At 42.7% G+C, this 21,189-nt stretch overlaps 1 protein-coding gene across 16 annotated transcripts in view; it reads left to right on the top strand.

Annotated features, from left to right (window-relative positions):
• Positions 1 to 21,189, top strand: part of NFIA (nuclear factor I A) — a 359,789-nt gene that overhangs the window by 264,906 nt on the left and 73,694 nt on the right. For all 16 annotated transcript variants that reach the window (XM_037404270.1, XM_037404279.1, XM_037404278.1 and 13 more), the window contains 3 exons: positions 3,427 to 3,501; positions 12,973 to 13,090; positions 15,605 to 15,732. In XM_037404270.1, coding sequence (XP_037260167.1) covers positions 3,427 to 3,501; positions 12,973 to 13,090; positions 15,605 to 15,732 — 321 coding nt within the window. The remainder of the gene's footprint in view (positions 1 to 3,426; positions 3,502 to 12,972; positions 13,091 to 15,604; positions 15,733 to 21,189) is intronic.

Raw genomic sequence — 21,189 nt, 5'->3', positions numbered from 1 at the left:
CAATATCCTATCTTTGGGATATTTAGCAAAAGTATCACAGTGCACGTATTTCAGTAAAGTGCCGTATGAAAAGTAAATCTTGCAAGCTTTTGAGATGTTTAATCATCTTTTCAGTGAAAGAGCTAGTTAATGCTAACATCTGCATATGTAATTGCTTGACTTTACCTTTTTTTTCTCATTCAGAATTAAGTGGAACAGCCAAATTGATATATTTTTGCATTTTGACCCCAGTTAATAAGCGTGAAATACTTACTTCACATATTTTGTCAGTCCCGCTATTTCCCAGTCATTCTCCTTTTACAAGTCTAGCTTCTTTGTCCTTTTTCTCTGATTTTCTTCTTGCACTGTTATCACAGCTCAGCAAAAGCTACAGTCTTGGGCCTGGATTTTGCAATCTGAACTGTCCGGGAAGACCTTTCAACTTTCATGGAGTTCTACTGAACTGTGAATTCACAGACCAACCATGCATCAAAATGAGCTCAAGATACAGCTTTAAGCCTAGGGCATTGCTTTTAGGGGTATCGAGATATTATTAATGATTGGTGAGACGAGCCCCTGATTTCCTAATGTTTATAAGTAAATAACAAATTGGAGAATTGTGAAATTCACCTTTCATTTGTGAAATGTTTATCTTCAGTATTGAAGGATGAAAATCTAATCACTCTCATTGCGTGCTGTTGTTTAATGATTACTAATAACTGTGCGCGCATAAGAAATGTTCCTACAGAAGTGGACATTTCTAGTGTACCCGGCAAATTAAGAATAATGACGGTAGCAGGCCCAAACTAACTTAGTCAACTTTTCTTACACCCTGCGGGACCCTGAGACCTAGAATGTATTTAAAACCATTCTGTGGCGTTTTCATTTCTGGTTTTGTCTCTGTTTGCTAGGTTAAGGTAACATGGCTAGCTGTGCAACAGTCATGCTTTTATTGGATGATTACAAAGAGCTCTAGGTTTTCCTTTAACAAATCAGTCAAATGTCCTACTGTAGCTGTAATTTGGTTTTTTTTTTTTATTTTCGTATTTAAATTTCACTTTCCCTCTTAGTGTGGTAGGAATCTGCCTGAGAAATGCAGGTGGAAGTGGACACCAGAGCAGAGCCAGTATGGTGCACTGTGAAAAAAAAAACACGTGACAGATGTTTGTAGCATTGCTGAATGCACTTCTGGAAGTTGCTCAGATACTGTCATGATGAGCACAGTATGAGAAGTTATATACCATAGACTGACTTCGCTACCAAGGGCTCTGTGGAGTAGTAAGCGTCCTGGCCCTGGTCCAGCAAGGCACTTAAGCATATGCTTAATTTTAGGCACATGAGTGGTTTCAGTGAAGACCTAAGAGAATTATTTTTAATTCACAGATCATTTAATTCAATAGGCAGGTCTGCTGCAGCATATGAAAAGTAGATCTTCATATTAAAAATACTTGGGAAATTTTCAATGAACAAAGGTCGTGTATGGCCAGCAACCACTTCTAAAAAGCAGAATGATGTAGTCATCACCTTTATTATGGTAAAATACAAAGCAGATCAGCAAAAGCATTTACAATTGTCTGAGAGCTATTTCTAAGTTGAAAATAAGGAAAAATAAAAGCTTGTAAGAACATTTTTTCATTTGAAGTAGAGAAAAATTTATTCTCTTGATGTAAATAAAAACCTTGTTTGCAGATTGAGGAATTTGTTTGTGTTGAATTTCAGCATCAATTTCAATATTTTATAGTACATTTATCTACAGCTGGAGCATGACAGATTTGTGTATATTTATATGTTTGTGTACATAATACATATGTATACACACATACACAAGGAAGCCCAAAGATATACATATACACAGTTTGAAAACTCATCATTATTGCTGAAGTATAAAAACATGCCTGATGCAGAAACTTGTCTCAAGTCTGTTAGCTTAGCAACTGCGTTCATCTGGCACTGTAGAATCCTCACAGAAACAGGGAAGTTCTTCTGTGCAGGAGCAGAATCCGCTGAGCCCTTGGCTGGAGGTGGATGGCTGACCTCACACCAGATCCCTCCCAAACCTTTCCCTGACATGTTTCCTGAGATGTCACCCTCCGTAGTCCTGCACACGAAGATGTATTCCTTTTACTTCCCATTCTGCAGGTAGAAATGGCAATGGGATATGTTGTTTTTTTAAAGAAAAAAACCAGAAGAAAGCCAGGGAAACAAATGTGCAGCTTGCATTAGTCCTGTTGCTCTGGTCATTAGAGGAAGGTGCACAGGTATTGCTGGGATGAGCGTGGGGTACGGTAGAATATACTGAATGTAGGGAAATGGTACTAAATCTGGCAAACAATTAACGACAGAGCAGATGGTGCCCCTGCAAAACATTCAATAATATATGTGTGCATGCGCTGGAATCAGTGACTCTAAGTAGGACAACCTAAAAAGGTATGCCACTTATCCTGTGGGCAAGTAGGACTTTACAGTTCTTTTAATAATCTCTTTATCCTGAGGTTTCTCCTTTGACCCTGATTTCAAAAGCAGGAGGTCATCTGGCCGACTAACCGCAGACCTGTAATTGAAGTCCCAATATGTCCCGCGTGAACTGCTGTATCCCACTCCACACGCTTACACTGGGTTGCAGCCTTAAAGCTGCTCCTTTTGTAATTGATCATACCCGTGAAAATTAAATGAACATTTGGTGGTAGGCATGTTTTCAGAGAAGAAGGAAAATACTGTTATGTAAAGTGTAATAACATTTTGATACCGAGTGTAGAGGCATTCCTTGCACAGGGGAGGTGAGCGTGGAAGTGTGCACCCTGGTTCAAAAAGACAGCCCAAAGCTGAAAGTTAATACCTTTCTTAGGCAGTGATTTATTTTTATTTCTGAAAGCTAGTTTTAAATGTTAGAATATTTTGGGGGGTGGGGGGTGCAGAAAGGCATTAATTTACTTCTTTTTAACCAGCTGCTGTTTTAAAATTTCCCTAGTGTAACCTTAGAAAAATGAAGAGTACATCTTTAAATCTTGTTTTGTTTGAATGAATGGGTAGATAATCCTGATCAGATGTTTCTTTAGAGAATAATGTTTAAAACGATTATGGAACTTAGCTGTCCTGTCTGTTTCCTAGGTACACTATTTTCATTTCAATTGTGAAGTCATTAGGGGTCATCCAAGGTAACCGTTTATTAAAATAGTCCTCTTTTGTTTCAGATTTCCTGTTGAGATGCTTTAACATGTAAAAATCTCCCTGCTGATGTGTCATGTTAGCTTTCTTAACCTCTAGATAGAAACCACAAAGCAGCCTACATAGCTGTATGACTAGTTACCCACCTACATAAACAATAATTACTGCTAAGTGGGAAATTAGATGTCACATTTTAAATCTAAATGAAAGTAAAGTATTTGAGAATACTGTCATTAAATGCTTAAAGCTAATCGCAGTTCTCTCACTCTGTTTGTTTTGTAGGACATTTGGGCTTCCAGGACAGTTTTGTCACATCAGGTGTTTTCAGTGTGACTGAGCTAGTAAGAGTCTCACAAAGTAAGTATTATTTTGTGGCCAGTTTATGTGGTTTCTGCAATCCCAGGTTTTTTTTCTTTGGTTCTTATCGTGCCCCTTCCCCAATTCAGAGACAACAACTTGAAAATTGAGAGTCTTCTCCCCACTTCTTGCCAGTGGACAGTGTTTATGTGCCATGTCTTTTAATGTGGGAAAATAAAACAGTGTAATTTTAAAAAGTAAATTAAAAAGTTTTAATTCTGCAAACTTGCATGCGCAAGTTGGCAAGCTCTTCTGGTACCCAGCTGAAAATGGGCAGACTGTATCAGAGTGCAGACAAATGCTCACAAAGATTGGCTTACCCGGTGGGTCCCTTGCAGGATCCAAGGACTGTATTTTAACCAGACCTCTAGAAATGACATGATCTGTGCACATAAGCCTGGGAATTTTCTTATGCTGCTTTTGCACGTTGTGTTCATCCATGCCACGCATACATGTGTACACCTGCAAATTGATGGACTCATTAATAAGGCCAACAACTGTACCAACCTCAGCTCTGATAATCTCCGTGGTGCAGAGGCATACATCTTGACTTCACAAGGCCTGCGTTTTCCATTAACTGTATGGAATTCTGTCTTCTAGAAGGATTTGTTTTTTGACCTTTAAAGAATGCTAATGCCCCCAGCATGAATGACACACTGCAGCATGATCATTACAGGCTTGTCAATACTCACTAACAACAGTGAATTAAGAGTACCTGTCACCACCCTGTTCCATTGATCAAAGGTGCATTGATTGTATATTGCTATGACATAATCTAGATAGTCCAAGGAGAGAGTATGGATGGTCTCTCGCAGAGAGACTACTGGTAAGCCAGGGCTGTAGGTACTAGGTCTTTGAGGGCCTTTTCTGCAGCTAGTGCAGAGCTATGCAGGAACATCACATTGCCACTGTGCCAGGCAAACCACGCAACTACGTGCCTCTTTAAAACCTCAGGGTTTGTAACCAATCTCTCCAGCACAGACAGTAATAAAAATCGTTCCGCTCCTAGGTAGCAGGAATATTTGTTTGTCTGCTGGCTCTGAGCATGTAGTTTTAAGTCCTTCTGGGGCTGGAATCTAACTGGCACAAACCTAGCAGAGGATTCGTGGGTTTGAGTCAGAACACAGAGCTTCTGTAAGGATTTTCCTGTTCTATTTCCTCTTTCAGAAAGACTTGCCGTAGCTAGTAAATTGGTTTATATTCAAAAATAGGATGCTACAAGGAAAGCATGACATCTTTGTGGGAGATACATGAATGTCAGTTACCTGTGCTGGGAGGAGATGAGAGAGAGAGAGAGAGAGAGAAAGTTTGAGGCAGGCATTTCTCCTGGGTTTTCCTCCCTGACAACTGGTGGGAATTTTGTGAGAACGACAAAGTTAAGAGGACTTAGAAGTCAAGAGGAGCTGCTGAGTGCTCAGCACATTTGCAAATCAGTTCACTTACTGAAGTGCTTAAATAGGGACTTTGACATCTAGCTCACTGTACTGTGTACACTAATTTGCCGGTATCTGCAGCCATGGTGGACAAAAGCAAGCTGTTGCCAATCTTTGAATGTCTCCGTGTTATGTCACTGTATTTCAGTATGAGAGTTCAGGTTTCTGAAGCCCAAAGGATTCACCCTCCCCCTCTGTAAGGCATCTCACTTCACCACAATCTTATCTTCACTGTAGGAACCCTACACAGCAAAACTGCCTCTGGACTCTGTCAGCCATGCTTCATGTGTGCACAGGACAGGGCTGCTACCAAAAGTGCCCCCATTCAGGACTTGATCCTTCACAGCCAGCCCCAGTCCCAGCCTCCCTGAGAGTTTGGCATTGACCTCATAAGCATCGTGTTTCGTGATATTTTTCATGATATCATTTTCCATGATACTTTATCATAACTAAGCTAAAACATTGTGTATCAGAAATCTTAGCATTCAGCATGTTTTGCAAACTATGAACTGTGTCTGAGATGTTCCTTCTGCTTGCCATTGAAGTGCACCACCTCCAAGGATGGAGCACCTGCATGCAGGAAGAGCAGGACAGACATGAGCTTTATTGGAAATAAGAAGGGTATTGGTGGACAAAATGGGCAAAATAAAAAGATTTAGCTTTTATCTGTTCCAGACACAGGGGTTTGCGCGCTTTAATAACCCTGGGAGGTCAAGACCTCGGTTTTATATCCCGTCTACAAGCCAGCACCTCTACCAAAAATAGTGTCCCCAAAGCATATCGGGATATCACTTCAGAACTGACTCAGAGGGAAGTGTGCCAGCAACTGATTTAGCTACACTGCTTTTGGTAGCACCCTGGATTTTCCCTGGAGATGCCCCAGACATGTACTGACCAGCCATAACCTTGTTTACTTTATGAGGTCTGAGAAGCCCACAACCTGACATGCCGTGGGTACCCAGTAGGATATGTTTAGTGTAGAGTCTAGCAGCTAATTCCCAGCAAAGTCAGTATGAATTCACATGCTCATATTCAAAGAATTATTTAACATAGACTTATTTAACTTAGCAGAGCAACAAAGTAATTGCTGAATATTTGCCTGAAGTGGCAGGCAAGGTCTTCCAAAGAGTGTGCTTTTCCGTATAACCCTTGCTGGGTTGCCTGCATGTTCCCTTGTCTTGATTTGAGACCGGACTGTGGTTTACTTTTATGCTGGGGAGCTCAGCTTATGAACAGCCATCATCCAGACTCACTGGCAGCTATTAACAGTCTGTAGCTTGAGTAATCAAAATGTCCTCACTCCATTCTCTTGGTTTTACTTTCTAAAAAGTCATTGCTCCTTCAGGAGCCACCACGGCTAGGGAAGGAACAAGCCTGCCTATCCATGGTGGGCCCACACATTTAGTCTCTGCTGTCTTACTGAGTGTGCTCGCTGTTTGCTTTACAAAGAGGTCATCTTTGTGTATGCCTGTTGTCATTTTTCTTTCCACGCTTCTGTTTGATAATATGATGATAGAAACAAGTGATCTCCCATAGTTTTAACTGGCCTGTGGCTGCTGTTATCTAAAATTAATCTCATGAAATATTGTTGGTAGCAATTATGTGCCAGCTTTATTTAGTAAAGTTCCCACAGGTCCACATGACAAGGAGTCTCGAGTAATAGGCAGTTGTCTCCGTCATGCAAATTTGGGGAATGAATTAATCAAGCAAAAGGTCAGCTGTTACATTATCTATCTTACCTATCAGTGCTGATCATCACAGTTTCTGTGAGCTATTGAACAAGTCTAGACTGTTTTGGTAACGGAAACTTGCTTTCTTCAGTCCTATAGATGCAGATTTTCTTTCAAAATGCTACACAGCTACTGAATCTTACAGAGCCTAGTAAAATAGAGAAAGTAGATCATAAATGTTCATCTGAAAAACAGATAGACCCCTCTCCACCTCGTCTGATGTGGATGTTGCAGACAGTGCTGTCAGTTCTCCTACATTATTAGCAGGCAAAGGGTGTGAGCTCCTTTCTAAGTGTCGTCTGTCACCCCAGATACTGGGGAGGACCCCTTCAGATAACAGAGACTTCATGCTTCCATCTCGAGAGAGGTTTGGGCTGACAACAGGAGGCTCAGAAGTTGAAGCGTTGGAGATGTACAGGTTTTGTGAACTGACAGCCAGCTGTTGGCCAGGCAAAACCTTCTCCCTCTCTACCCTTGTTAGGAAAATATTCCGCTCCCTGTGTGCAGCTATCTGCAGAACACTGGAGAACACCCTCTGAGAAAGGTGCCGGCAGAGGGGTGGCCGTGATGCCAAGCCACTGCCAAGTGCACAGTCCTGTTCGCTTGGCAGAGGCTGGGAAGCCGTGGTAGGCTGGAGCAGAAAGAGAGGCATGGCGAACACTGTTCCCCTCTTGGCTTTGAGTCTGTACTATGTGCTCTTGCGCAGAGAGCTGCTGGGAAGATCTCCTCCCTTGGAGGTCCTTCAAGCAGCCAGATAAACTGCACTGCCCAGGATGTGAAGAAAGATTTAGGATTTATGAACATTTGCTAGAGCCAAATCAAACATATTTGTTTTGTGCTGTGTTATTTGTCAAAATGACATCATTCTTCATGCTGATAAACAAGGGAATTCTGACTGCGCCCTGGACTGAAAATGCCACGCTTTGAGTTTTAACATGTTAGTGTGTGCAGTAAGGAGCTGTAAGAGCAAGTGGGGTGACTTTTAATCCTTCTAATGAGCCAGTGAAACCTCAAGCATACAGGCAGCTGTTTACTGCTTCTGTATAAACACAGAAATGGTCTAGCTAATTATCCCTGAAAGAGTGACAGTAATTCCACAGGTAAGGTGTGCTTTTGTGGCCAAGGCGTTTTGGAAGGCTCAGGATCCTGCAACACCGAGGCTGCTGGATGTGGCGGGTGCCAGACTTGGTTAGTGGCAGCAAAGGAGGCAGGGGCTGAAGCTGTCGTGCATGAGGCAGGCAGACAAGTGCTAGAAATGAAAGTAACTGCCACCGCTCCAGGCACGGAGCATGGATGCGGTGGAGGAAACAGAGCTTCCTCATGCCTTTCATCCAGTGGCCAGGTACAGCCGAAACAAACTGCAGGGGAAGTCCTGTGAACTCCAGCACATGCTGGATGCCTATGGCGAGGTGTGGGGTGCCCCAGCTCCTGCCGTGGTTCTGGGCCAGGCAGGCAGCTGCAAGGGGCAGGGAGGAGGCTGCTGCCTTCGTGTAGCCCAGGAGAGGAGAAGAGGCTCTCCTCCACGCAAACCACGTGTGTGAAAGCTGGGGTATAATAAAACAGCGCTCTCTAAACAGCAGCCCGTATGTTTTCTGCTATACTAAGCATTACAGCAGTGAAGGTATTTAAAGTCAGCAGCATAAAAATTAACATTTAAAAAGATACTCTATATTCCTTAGCAAAGCGCTGCTATCCAAAACACACTGTGTGGGCTTGGGTATGAGAGGAAGAAAAAAATATTATAATAAAAAATAGACTGCAGGCATAGAGTGAACAGTTGCCGTGACCTTGCCTTTTGTATGCCATTACACAATTCAATGGCAGTCCACTCAAACCTTGCTCTCGATCAATATCCTATTAAAGCAGCACAAAAAGTCTCTATAAACTTAGTGGTTAGCTATGTTTATAAATGGAACTCAGCATAATTAGATGGTCAATAGCAGGCTGTACTTGTAATTTTAAAATGAACATCACACATTTCATATCTGTTGTATTCGGCAAAACCTCTTCGAATCTAATGATACAGTGTGTAGGAAACAAAGGCCTTGCAAAAAAAAGAAAGACACCCGGCTCCCCTTTCCTCTCGGCAGCAGCAGCACAGTGTGTTTTCCTTTGTTTATGGAGTCACAACACAGGAAAAAGTTTATTAGTCAAATGTCATGTTTCTCCCATTTAACCTTAAACACATTATCACTTTGCTACAGTGTTACACGTGTAATGATCTTAGTCACATCCCAGCCTGTTTGTAAAAATAAATACATAAAAATGGAAAAAAGAGAAACTAAGTATTAACATGAGTAAAAGAGAGTGCTGTATTCCAAGGAAGACAAATGCTGGCCTGGCTGGTTTTATTTAGTGGGTTTCCTGTTCTGTAATTCAATAAATTTTTCAAAATAAGTATTCCAATTGGGTTAAGTCAGAGGGCTTTTTGTTAATTTCTCTGTTATTTTTCTTGACATTTTGGGTGAAGATCTGAGCTCACAAGCTGGCAGTGGAAGGAGCAGGCTGGCAGCAGGGGCAATGCTGCCCCACATCCCTGGGAGCAGCACAGTGCTGGTGCTCAGGCAGAGGTGCCCACTTTCCTCCTCCTCCTTTTTGGGCAGACCTACTCCTCCTGCCCCTCAGAGCCAGCAAAACGTGTCCCATCTACACAGGGATTTTTTTTGTGATGCCAGCAGCTGCAGTGGGAGCTGAGGCCAGCATCAGTTTGTTTGCTTAGAAAGCCTGTGCCCATCAGCGGGCTGGGTGTTAGGGGAAGTGGGGTCCTTCCTCCTCGCCCCCCCACCAGGTCGGAGCCCTGGGTCAGATGGCATCTTGATGCCGGTGTGTAGGTGGAGACTATCGTTTTGAGTCACAACTGCAATTTCTGGCATCCTTTCCTGTTCGGGAGATGTTCCTGAGCTATCAGAAGGTCACTTTGCTGCAGAGTATTTCTTAGGGGGGGAATTGGCCTGGTTTTAATGTTGTTGCCTGGAGTTTCTGCAGGCTGCAGTGTGTAACAGCTGGCTGTGCTGGATGAAGCTTCCCAACTGCTTTGTGTGGGGCCAGAGCACATTCCTGGGGCACAGGAACAGCAATGTGGGGAGGTTGCATGGTGGACTGTCAGATCCTACAATGAAGAGATCTGATTTAGACACGGTTTTGCCACACTCGGCACCACTTTGATCCCTTTGCTTACTCTCCAAACCTGCAGCCTTTGCAGATAAATGCAAGTGTTCCCTTCCCATCAGCTTTCTGGGCCCGTGCGAGGTCGGCAGTCCACAAAGGAAGTGTGAAAAGCCATTTGGAGCAGGCTCGGGTGCCTCTTGGCTCAGCTAGCCACACCGTGCCCGCTCTCATGGCACACTGCACTGCAAAACACAAGGGTGACTAGAGGGGGGCAGGTGCCAGGCAGTGAGCTCCCTGCAGCCAAAGCCCAGCGCAGGAGGTGCAAGGAGCAGTCCAGGTCCACACACAGGGCTTCAACCAAATTCCAGCCAGGAAGCAACCTTCTGCCATGCAGATGAAAAACATTAACGTCTTCCTGACAATCTCAGGGTGGACTCCACACACCAGCATGTTGCTGCGTTTTATGATAGTAAATGGGGTAACTGCAAGCAAAGGTACAAATACCCTTTGCTGAAAGACCTGCAGGCAGGAGCAGGATTTCAGACCAGCGCTCCGTACAACATTTGCCACAGCACTTCTAGGGCCAGAGACCTTGAGCTGGTTGTGGCAGGACTATGGCTCCTCTCTGCCGAGGAGTTTCAGGTACATTGGCCAGCCAGGCACTTGAACCTCTGCTGCTTAGATCTGTTGGTGTATATTAGAGGTGGGCTTTGTTCTTGAACACACGGGCTGCAAACAGGCTGTTGAATGTGGCAAGGTGGTTTGGCCTGTGACAAACAAAGCATCCTTCATGTTTGCTACCCAGGCGGAAATTACTGTGTGATTAGCCCTTTCTACTTTGTGCTGAGTTTACACAGCATTAACAATACATTATTCCTACCCCACCCCTTGCTCTGGAGATACTTTTAATTTTCCTATAGGGCCAATTCAAGGATTGGAACAGAAGTGTCCAGGATTTGGTGAGAGCAATAACAGAGGAGAGATGAGAGAAGGGAGAGGGTCATTATCCACATACCAGTTTTTCTTCCGTATCTGTTTGGAATAGAACTGTTTCATAAATCTTGCAATGCCTAGGAAATTCATTGTGTCTCAGAAAGAAATGGTGCTGTAATTTAGTGCTTGCCTTTTTATGTTCCTGTTTGGAAAACGGTGTGCTTAACCTGTAAGTTAGGCTTTGGTAGGTAGAGGGTGCAGAGGAATTGGTCGGCAAAGGGTTTAGAGAGCACAAGTCTGTTTGGCAAGGAAGTTGCTGAAAACTGTGGAGTAGATGCTGCAGAGAGTACCTTTATGATTGATTTCCATTCAAGTCAGACTGACTGCAGTGTGGTCATTTTTCTAACCCATAACTGCTCACACTGCAGCAGTCTGCTATCTGCAGGGTGTCTGAATTATAGCAGTCCATGTCCGTGTTACCTTTTACACAAATTACTTACACCAGTTTCTTTTTCCATGCAAATTCATCAGTTTTACAGCCTCTTGTAGCTGCTGTCATGAAACTGTTGCAGAAAGCACAAATTGATAAAACGAGCTAATTTTACTATGCTAAATTTTTTCTTTCTTTCTGTTAACACACCCTCTCATATACCCAGTGTGCAGGAAGTGTATGATAGTTAAGAGAAGATGACAAAGGATTTGAGTGTTCTTGTCATAAATTACTTCCCAACTTAATTCCTTTTAATGATCATTCCAGATTTTCTCAAGTTTTAATGGCATTGTGTATTTTCCATCCCCTGCTTTTAGAAGTCCGTGGCTATCCAGGCTATTCCCTTTCTGTCTCAATGACGTTCTTAAACGATCCCTGCCAAACAACAACTAATTGTCTTGTGGGGATGATGAGGCAGCTGCAAAGCTACATTGTTCCTCTGTCAAATCTGACATTGTGAGCTCCTTAAGACTTGGGGTGAAATACTGGCCCCATTACAGTCAATGGCAGCACTCCCAGAAGCCTATGTTTCAGCCCAGACATGTTAGCTGGGTGATAGGACCTATCCTGTCTTCATTTCCTCACTCCTGCCCCATTGGAGTGAAAGATTTTTTCATGTTTGAAAATGGGCCAGATTCTCAGACCAAAGATTAAACTTGGCTCAGCATCCTGTGTGGCACCGAGACTGCTTTGCCTTTGTTGCTGTGAATCAGTGCTCTCAGACAATACATTCCAGGCCAAACTTGTGCATTTTATTGTGGAGTACGTCCTTTTTCAGATGTCTCTGAAATGCGAGAGAAAATCATGATCTGTAGTTGTCTGCTCCCAAAGTTGTATTGTCCTGTAAATAGCAGGGGAACAGCAACAGTGGATGTGGTATCATTTGCTATATAGTGGCATTTCTTTGTGAAATGCATAATCTGTTGCCTTTAACATCAAACTGCTCTGTTCTTTTTCTGTTCCCAGAAGAATACAGCACATGAAGTTCATAGGTTTATGCCTGCAAACTTCAGGGTGTGTAGGAATTCATTATATTTTAATGTAAAACCAAGGCTCTAAGGCAGGGAATTTAAAGTTATTCATATCCCTTACAATAAAACTTAGATGCTGCATAAGGCAGTGAGAGATGAACAGTGGAAGCTAACCGCTGGATAGAAGTTTTTGAGGGTCATATGTCTGTAGCTCTGGTTTAGCTGGAGGAGAGGCCAAAGGAAGACTCAGATGTTCATGGGCAGAAAAGAACTCAGGTTTCTCATCTGCTTTTGTGCTTTCTGCAAGGAGCATTTGTAACCTCTGTGATTGTGGATGTACATCACGTATATACCAAAGGTCCTGAGGTGTGTGTTTTCCTGCCTATACTGCTTATAGATTATGCCAAGCACACTACAGGGATGATGCAGCCTATTTGTAACTATGCCGATAGATGCAATGTTGTCCTAAAAGCAAAAGCAACAAGTTTCATTAAATGTTAGAATGGTATTAATAGAAAAACAGTGCTGAAAGAAAATCTTGCCGTAATTGTTTAATTTTTTTTAAAAAAAAGAATACCTTCAGAGGAATGTAAGAAAGAGTCTATGTTATGGAACATTATATTCTTGCTAAATTTTGCATCTTCTTGATTGCAATGCCAGTTACGATTAGCATTTCCTATTTTCCGTGTCCCACCTGTTCTCATTGTGAAACTAAACACACTCATGAGGAAGAAGAAAATGATTTTGAAGTGCAATTCATGCTTATTCACATGACTTACTGACTGCAATCTCTTTTGTTTCCCCAGCACCAATAGCTGCAGGAACAGGCCCTAATTTCTCCCTCTCAGATTTGGAAAGTTCTTCATACTACAGCATGAGCCCAGGAGCAATGAGGAGGTCTTTACCTAGCACATCCTCTACCAGGTAATTTAATCGCTGCCATCTACCAGGTTACTTGGAAACCCAGGCCAGCACCTTTACTCATCTGGGAAAGTAACCATTAAATTCTTTGACAAGCTGTTTGGAGACCTCAAGATATGGAGCTTTTTCAGATTCACAGAGCTGATTGTTCAATTGGATTGCTGTTAAATTTCTTTTTATACGTACAAGATTCAAATTAAAACTGCTGCATTGACTTGCATAACTTCTGGCTTGTATCTTGGCGTATCAGGAGAAGTTTCACTGGAATTGTTGGAGTTTCACTTGTGGCAGAAGAGAATTTGGAGCATATTGAGATCTGCCACTTTGTCCTAGCAGGAAAGTCTTAAGATAGACTTACATGCGTTCTTTATCTTAGAAAGTGTTATCTGTAAGACTAACATTGTTTTAGGACCTTAGCCTATAATGCATTCTCATTTTTATATAGCATTTAGAAATTTGTGACTCAGCCTTTGGAAAACTGAATTGTTAATGCAGATGACTACCCAGTCTGATTTTGATTTTGGCTTAGATGCCAGATACGAAACAAGGATATTTTTTATTTTTTCCCTTTCACTTTAACCATCCATGAGATTAGATTTATAAACAAGCCCAGTCACTCTAGTAGTCTTGAACACTATTAAGGAACCAGATTGATTTTTTTCCCCCCACAGCCAAAATAGATCACTTATTTCAAAGACATGACAAGAAAGTCTAACTTCAGCACAGGGTTCTTTTACATTTTTATCTCAGTCTGCAGTGCCACCAGCTTTGCAGTAAGCAAGTACCCATGTAAAAAGTCTCTATAGTTGGAATATAGCTGTTGTTTTTATTTTTAAAAAAATGTTTAAAGAGAGGCTCTTAGCAATAACTTCTTACAGTTTGCATTGATTGGAAGAACATTCTACATCTTGCACTTAGTGTGCACATTATGGAGCTCAGTGACTACAATTCCCATTGCATATCAATTAAAAACTTTGTGCTCTTTCTCTTTTGCGTATAAACTGCGTACCCTACAGTGCTTATCATTACCACCATTCTCAGGTAGATTTTACTTGTGACTCCAGAAGCAAAAAAGTGAGGTTATTAACGTTACTTAAGAGCTCAGTTGTTGCTCTTCTATTCTTCTGCAAATAGCTACCACTGATAAGGAGCTAATTATAAACAGCATGGGTAGTTAATAACTTGGTAATATGTTTGTTTTCCTCTCATTAGGCTGTTCCCAGTCAGAAAAAAAAAATATTCCTTAAATACACAGACTCAGCAGAATTATCATGTGGCAATTATATTGTATGCACACAATTTCCCCTATTGACACATAACAATTCTCTAAAGTAAGGAATGGCCAAACCTGCATTCCACGCATACCACAAGACTTATTCTTCCTGTTTCTCACAAAATGATTTTGCATACCTGCCAGCTCCTACCTGTGCAGACCTTTGGGTGGGGAGCTGTGGAGAGGCTGCAAGTTTTAAACCAATAGAAATTGCAGTGGAATATTTTATGTCTGTTAAATATGTTCCCTGTACATAGAGGAGCCTGTTCTTGAATGCCTTAAGTCTTAATAGAACACAGATTTGGTGAAAAAAGTGAGCTGACCCAGCCTTGGAAAAGTACTTAGAGGAATTCTCAGTAACGTCCCCACGCAGTCTGTGCAACTCATTATAGAAAATAGAGCCAAGCTGAGCGTCTTTGGCTTTGGGATCCTCTCCCTGCAGAACTACTGGAGTCTGAGTCAGTGGCCACCAGAGACCACTGAAAGGGCTCTTCTGTCTCCTGAGCCTTTGATGAGGGAGGTGTGATAGGTAACAAGGGAATCCTTTAGTACAGACACTGGTGAGAGAGAACTGTTGGGGGCTTTTTGTGCTTGGTGGCATACAGTTGCAGAGTAAAATGCTTATACTTGTAGGGTAACGTGAACATTTGAACCAAGAATGGATTCTTCCATCATTCACTTGTCTATGCTTCTGCTTATGAGGCTGATATCTGGGTCAGTTTAACGGCTACTGTTAAAAGATGGAAAATATGTTTGAACTGATAAACAATTTGTCTTTCAGAATAATCTGTGGAAAAAACTGACAGTTAAAATAAGTCTTGTATGTCATTACCATATTCATTCAAGTTGCAAAAATCACCCAATGCAAATTAAATTCTTGCCTTTTTATTGACTTCTGTGTGCTTTGGGAAATGTCCTACTTTTTGGTCTGTAAAAGCCTAAATGTTAAACTATCTTCTAGTTAAACTCATGTGTGTTCAGGGGTTCAGTCTGGCCTCTGGTGTATCTCACTGACGTTTAGCCATTGGCAACAAAGCAGATCAGAAACAAAAGTGGTGCTGGGGGGTTGGGCGAGCAGGATGGCTGTGCAGGACTCAGACCTTCCCCTTCTCGGGGCCCTAAATCTGTTATAGTTTCCATAACCAAGTTAGTCTCCAGCAGGGCTGGCAAGATACGTCCCAAACAGAAGTACCTTTGTTCCTTTCCATACATACAGTGTTTATTATGTGGGTTTCCTTTCTCAGCTCTACAAAACGTCTCAAGTCTGTGGAGGATGAGATGGACAGTCCTGGTGAGGAGCCGTTTTATACAAGCCAAGGGCGCTCTCCAGGAAGTGGCAGCCAGTCAAGTGGATGGCATGAAGTGGAGCCAGGTAAGCCACGGCTTTCAGGAGCCCAAGAACATGCTCTCCAGTTGTTCTTTTTTGTTATCTTAATACACTGAATGCTGTATAGAAATGTGATCAATTCTAAACATCTTGTCATTTCTTCTGAGGAAAGATCAGTCTAATGAAAGTATTGTAGTGGTTTTATCGCTCCTGCAGCTGTGAATGTTTCTGTAGTGTGTCACTTCTGTATTTTGGCCAAATATCTGAAGTATTTAAATAATGCAGCAAAAGATAGGAGGTCTTTTCTGTCAAAATGTCCAGATTCAGTTCTGGGATAGCAGTGATAATCACTTATCAAAAAGCAGTACCTGTCTGGGCTGTGCTCTACAGTTATACTGTTTAAGTAAATAACCCTAAACTTATATAAGGTAGAAGTACTTTTCAAGCATTATACAACACTTGAGCTCACTTAGTAATGACTTTTAAGAGACTTACAGGAGTTGTTTTATTAATCTGTAATACTATGAAGTGTGATTGGAGGCTTCATATCAAAATAGAATTACTGGGCATTACGCTTCATAATGTAGCAGCTGCTCTGCCTCTTCTGAGTTAATTTTTGTGTGTGATCTTTCTTGTTGATCATCTTTTGGGTTATGTTATGGTACATAATTAACTGTCCATTGATCACTTATCCTGAGATCATCTGCGTGCTTAATACTATTGGAAATATTTTTCTGGGTGAGTGCTACATGCATAGGTGAAGTTAGTGCCTCAGTTTTGCTTACAGCTAAATAAGCAAGTATTGCCAGTAAAAATAACAGGTCTTATTTGTTAGACAAAGGCAAGTCGTGCTTTCATCTTCAGCTTCCCAGTGTTTGAGAAGTCCCTCTAAACAACCCTGAGCACCTTTTGCAATATGTATTTTTTTCTTTCTTTCTTGTTTGTTTGGATTTAAAACAGTATGGTTTTGGTTTGTTTTGAAACAACATATGCTTATCCAGGGCACTGTGTATAATGGACTATAGAGCACAGAAAACTAAATTCAACCTGAATGGCATTAAAATCAGTTCTGTGGGCACTTGGCCAGCCACCTATATCCCTCATCATGTAGGAAACATACCCACAGCTTTCTCTGGAGACCCTGTCAAACAGCTGTCCTTTACAGCATGCCCAGAAAGTCACCAAATTTGGGCTATTCCAGACTGGGAGGGAACTGATTCCTGTGCCTGGGAGCCCTTGGAGGATCCCCTGCCAGCTGCCCTCTCTCCTCTAATGAGGAGGAGCCAGCTTGTGGGCCCTTATTGACTGCAGATGTGGCACTTTGGCAGGAGGAGAGGGTGGACCTGCAGGCAGACAAGTGCCAGGCTCCCTGTCACTGCCTTGCTGCCGCTGTCCCCAGGGCTCTGGTGTTTTCAGTGAGGTGTCCTGCTCAGTAGACACTAGAGGCTGTTTCCTCCATCAGCTCCAGGTTCCAGATGATGTAAGGCAGAGCTTCACCTTGTACTGAACTAGTCTGCTTATGGAGCAGCAAAAACACGAACAAAAGCTCAGCGCCCATTGAAAGGGAGAGATCACAACCTCCTCTGCAGACACAGATGGCTAAAAGCTGACTGGGTCGCTGCTTCTACATCATTGTCAGACTGGGGGCTGACTCCTCCCAAAGTTTGGGGTATTCTCTGTTGATGACAAATGTTCTGCATTTGTGCAACAGCCAGAGGTTGGCTATTAATTTTGCTGTCACTTCTGGTGGTTTTCCCCACATGTGGTCATTACCTCTGGCTCATCCAAGTCCTGACTAGGTGGTGGCACTCAGCTGCTGAGCTGGACAAGAGAAGTACCTAAAGCCTTACACCTCCAAAGCACCTCCACCACTCTTGGCACTACTGGGTGCCCATTATGAAGAAGCATAACTGCCCATGTCAAAATTCCTGAGGTGCTCAGAAAGGCAAGAAAAAGTCAGAGAAGAGAAGGTTCTTCCTTCCTCATGACCTTCCTCACTCAGTACAGAAAAAATCCCAGGTTCTGCTTAGTCTTGCCTGTAAAATGACAGAAAATCACCTTGCAACATCAGGGACTCAAGCCAGGTACCAACTAGATATAGCTCAGATTCACAAAGCTATCTATCACTGTCACGGCTATCAAGAAAGAGCTTTATCCTGCCTGCGTGGGATGCGCTTTCAAACGAACTTTATGCTATAACCACGCAGCCCCACCCCAATACTTCTGCCATGGCTTTCCAGCAGCCTGTCCTCTGAATTCATTGCCTCAGCTTCTCTGTAAAACAGGGTCACCACAAGAGCACGTCTGGCAGAGAGATTACCTAAAGGGCCACAGCTTATCAATGGTGAAGGACAAAACAGTACTGAGGTGTCCTTCCGTTCCAGGGCAACAGTGGCATGTCACTGGCACCAGGTGCTCCCCCGGAGGGACACATCCTGCTGTGGTCTGTGCACAATGCCCTGCCTTACCTCGGAAATCACATGTGGGTCTGATATTGATGTCTGGCCCTTTGTGTTTGTTATGGGTGCTTTATCTCCCGAAGTGTAAAATGGTTTATGAGTCTTCAATGAGGCATCTGCCTAGAAAATGTATTGGTCATCTGAAAGCTGTACAAATTATGTTAATGTCCCGTATTACTCAGTGGCTTGCTGCAGCATTCCTCTCTGAGAGGGCAGTTTTGAAGTCTGGACCTGTTTCAGATCCATCCTTCCCAATGTCTCTCCTTTCCAGGAGTAGGCCTTGCCTTTTATTTAATCTACAGTCAAAATGATGGCAGTTCTAACATACAGTAATCTCTGAGCTTCAGTGTTTCGGTTTTTTCTCAGTGAAATTCACAAGTAGAAGTTTAAAGACTAAAACCGTCTTTTTGTTTGACTTGGCATTTCTTCCATGTCGTTCATTTTATGCTGCGTGGGATAATGCAGGTATGAACAGTGCAGAATGATGCTGGTTCGGAAGGCAGGCTGAAGTTTTATCCTGTGCTGGCAGAGTAGCGTAAGCCAGGTTTCCAAACTCCATAATTAAACCCTGTCCTTTGGGTTACCGTCCAAACAATGGGAGGAGGAAATAAGACCAAGAAAAGGAAGCTGAGACTTGTCTGTGGGATAGATGTTCTGGCTGGGAAGGAAAGTTCAGAGAGGAGCCAGCAGCCAACCTCCCAGCCCAGTAGGATCCACACCAAAGATAATAATATATCCTTTGGCTTTATTGCCTTTGAGTAGACTGCTTCCTTGCAGGAGATTTAGATTTATGCAGAGATAGCTTCTTGGCCTATATGTCTTGACAGGTTTATGGGAGTGAGAGGATGAATATTCTGTCTCTGTGTGTTGCATTTGCTTAATTCTGAGGTGTGCACATGAGAAAAAGTGGGGAATCAACACAGGAGCAGGTGTGAAGCACCTGTATGCTTATACACGTGTAGAGACGGAAGTGCTCATAGCATAGAGACTATGAGAGGGTTGTAGCGAAAGTTGTTGCTTGGGACAGTGCAGGGAAATCAGGTTTGCATGAGTGGGAGACAGGAGAAATGTTGCACTTGAAAGAGAGCACAACGCAGAAGACAAAGGGAAAATAAGAAAACAATTTTAGACCATACAGAAAGAGAAAAAAATATATTGGGAAAAGAAAAAAAAAAAAGAACAAAAGCCAAGAAAACAAAGATTTGACTTCCTAGAAAGGAAATATGAAATGGAATATGTGAACTCCTCTTAGAGAAAGAGAGCACTCCAGGCAGAGGGTTATTTACCGCCAGCCGTGACTAGTCTCTACATCTGTCTCCATTTTTTTCTCTTGAACAAATTCCCTTTTTGGATACTTTCTTCCTGCTTTGCTTCCCTGTGATTGCCCCTGTAAGTGGTCTTTGGAGGGCAGGCTGTGTACTCAGAACATATGTGCAAACTGGCAGGAGAACAGAAGAGGACAAAACCACTCTGTGTGCTATTTAGATTAGGCAGTGGATGCTTCCCCTTGCTGACTCTCGGGGTCTCCGCTGCGTGCAGAACACCGGCTGCACCTATTGTCCATCCACAGTCCTTCCTCTGCGCTTTTACATCATGGGTCCCTGCGGCATCTAAGAGCGCCCTGACACCTGTCTCATGTGGAGGCTTTGCTAGGTGTAGGCCCTACCTGCTTCCTATATATACCCTTGGCTGGGTCTAGATCCATATATCCTATACCCACCAGCAACATGACCTTTCCATTCATGGCGTTTCAGACTCATAGTAATGAGCAGAGGACTCAGCCTTGTGTTTTTTACATCTAGATACTTCTTGCAAGCAAGGATGTAGCACTCTCCTTATACGTCAGATGTGACAGCCAAAGCAAAAGCCAACATTAATTCCATGTTCCTTGTACTGTACTCCTTGAGTCTCACATCCATTTACCTGCACTCGAAAGCTCCTGGGGAGCTCTTGGGCCTAAAAAGGCTGGAGTCTGCCAGAAAAGATGAATTTCCTTTCACAACAGGAAGGCTCAGGAAGTAAAACAAAGCAGACATGTAGTAAATTACGTCTGCTTTTCAAATACCTTTTGCGGTATCCTCCTTACCATTACTTTATCTCAGCACTTTCAGTACATAACTCTTGTTAACTGAGAAGAAGGGCAAGAGAGGATAAAGATGATGTTAGCAAGAAAATAAGGCAACATCACACTGGCTTTGAACTCATGTGCAACGCTGGCCTGTGTTCGGTCCTGTAGCAGCTCTGCTTGTAATAAGGGTAAGCCATAATTACAGGTATAAGTTCTTTTAATTCCATAATAAGAGAAGATTGAGTTATTGTATATCAGTATTCCACTTACGCATTTTTTAATGAGTCAGTCCAGGAGTAATGTTCACATTGTGCCTTGTCAGTCATTTTGCAGTGTAGCATACGGAGGGTATTTGCCAATTCTACTTCCATTGTAAACCTACAGCGTGGCATGGAAGAAATGTTTAAGGTGCAAATTCAGGGTATCCTATTAGTTTCTTTACCTAGATCTTCCTGGTACTTGTATTTCCACAAGTGAGTTTGGTCCCTAGAGGACATTAATCCCAGGAAAGTTACTCCTTGTGCTTCATAAGATATCTGAAGGGGCAGTTAGCTCTGCTTCAGTTGTGGTCTTGACCAACTTACAGCACTGTACTCGTCTGCAAAAGGGGTGGAGCTCTGTGGTCCTTCTTCCCCTGAAAGATGGACAGGGCTTTTCATGCCATGGTCGTCCACTGTCCCTCGCCCCAGTTCTGCCCCAGCTGTTCTGCTGCTGGTCATGCTGTGCTGGGCTTTTGTGTGTCTTCACCTTGAAAACCCTGGGAACCAAATGAGACTTCCAGTGCAGAAACCTTAAGGAATTAGTAATACCACTTGCACTGCATGACTGAAAGACATATTTACAGTTCCAGGGGCTTATGAAGTTGATAATATTATATGAACCTGCAGTAAGCTAGAGAGCTCACTGTTAGACTGCTGGACACGTCTTCGGTAGTAAAGATGCTATTAAAGTCAGTCTCATGATTGCTCACTACAC

This window comes from Falco rusticolus, chromosome 11, assembly GCF_015220075.1.
Source record: "Falco rusticolus isolate bFalRus1 chromosome 11, bFalRus1.pri, whole genome shotgun sequence".
Taxonomy (NCBI): domain Eukaryota; kingdom Metazoa; phylum Chordata; class Aves; order Falconiformes; family Falconidae; genus Falco; species Falco rusticolus.
Note: the sequence above shows the minus strand (reverse complement) of the source record. Positions and strands in the feature narration are given on the sequence as shown.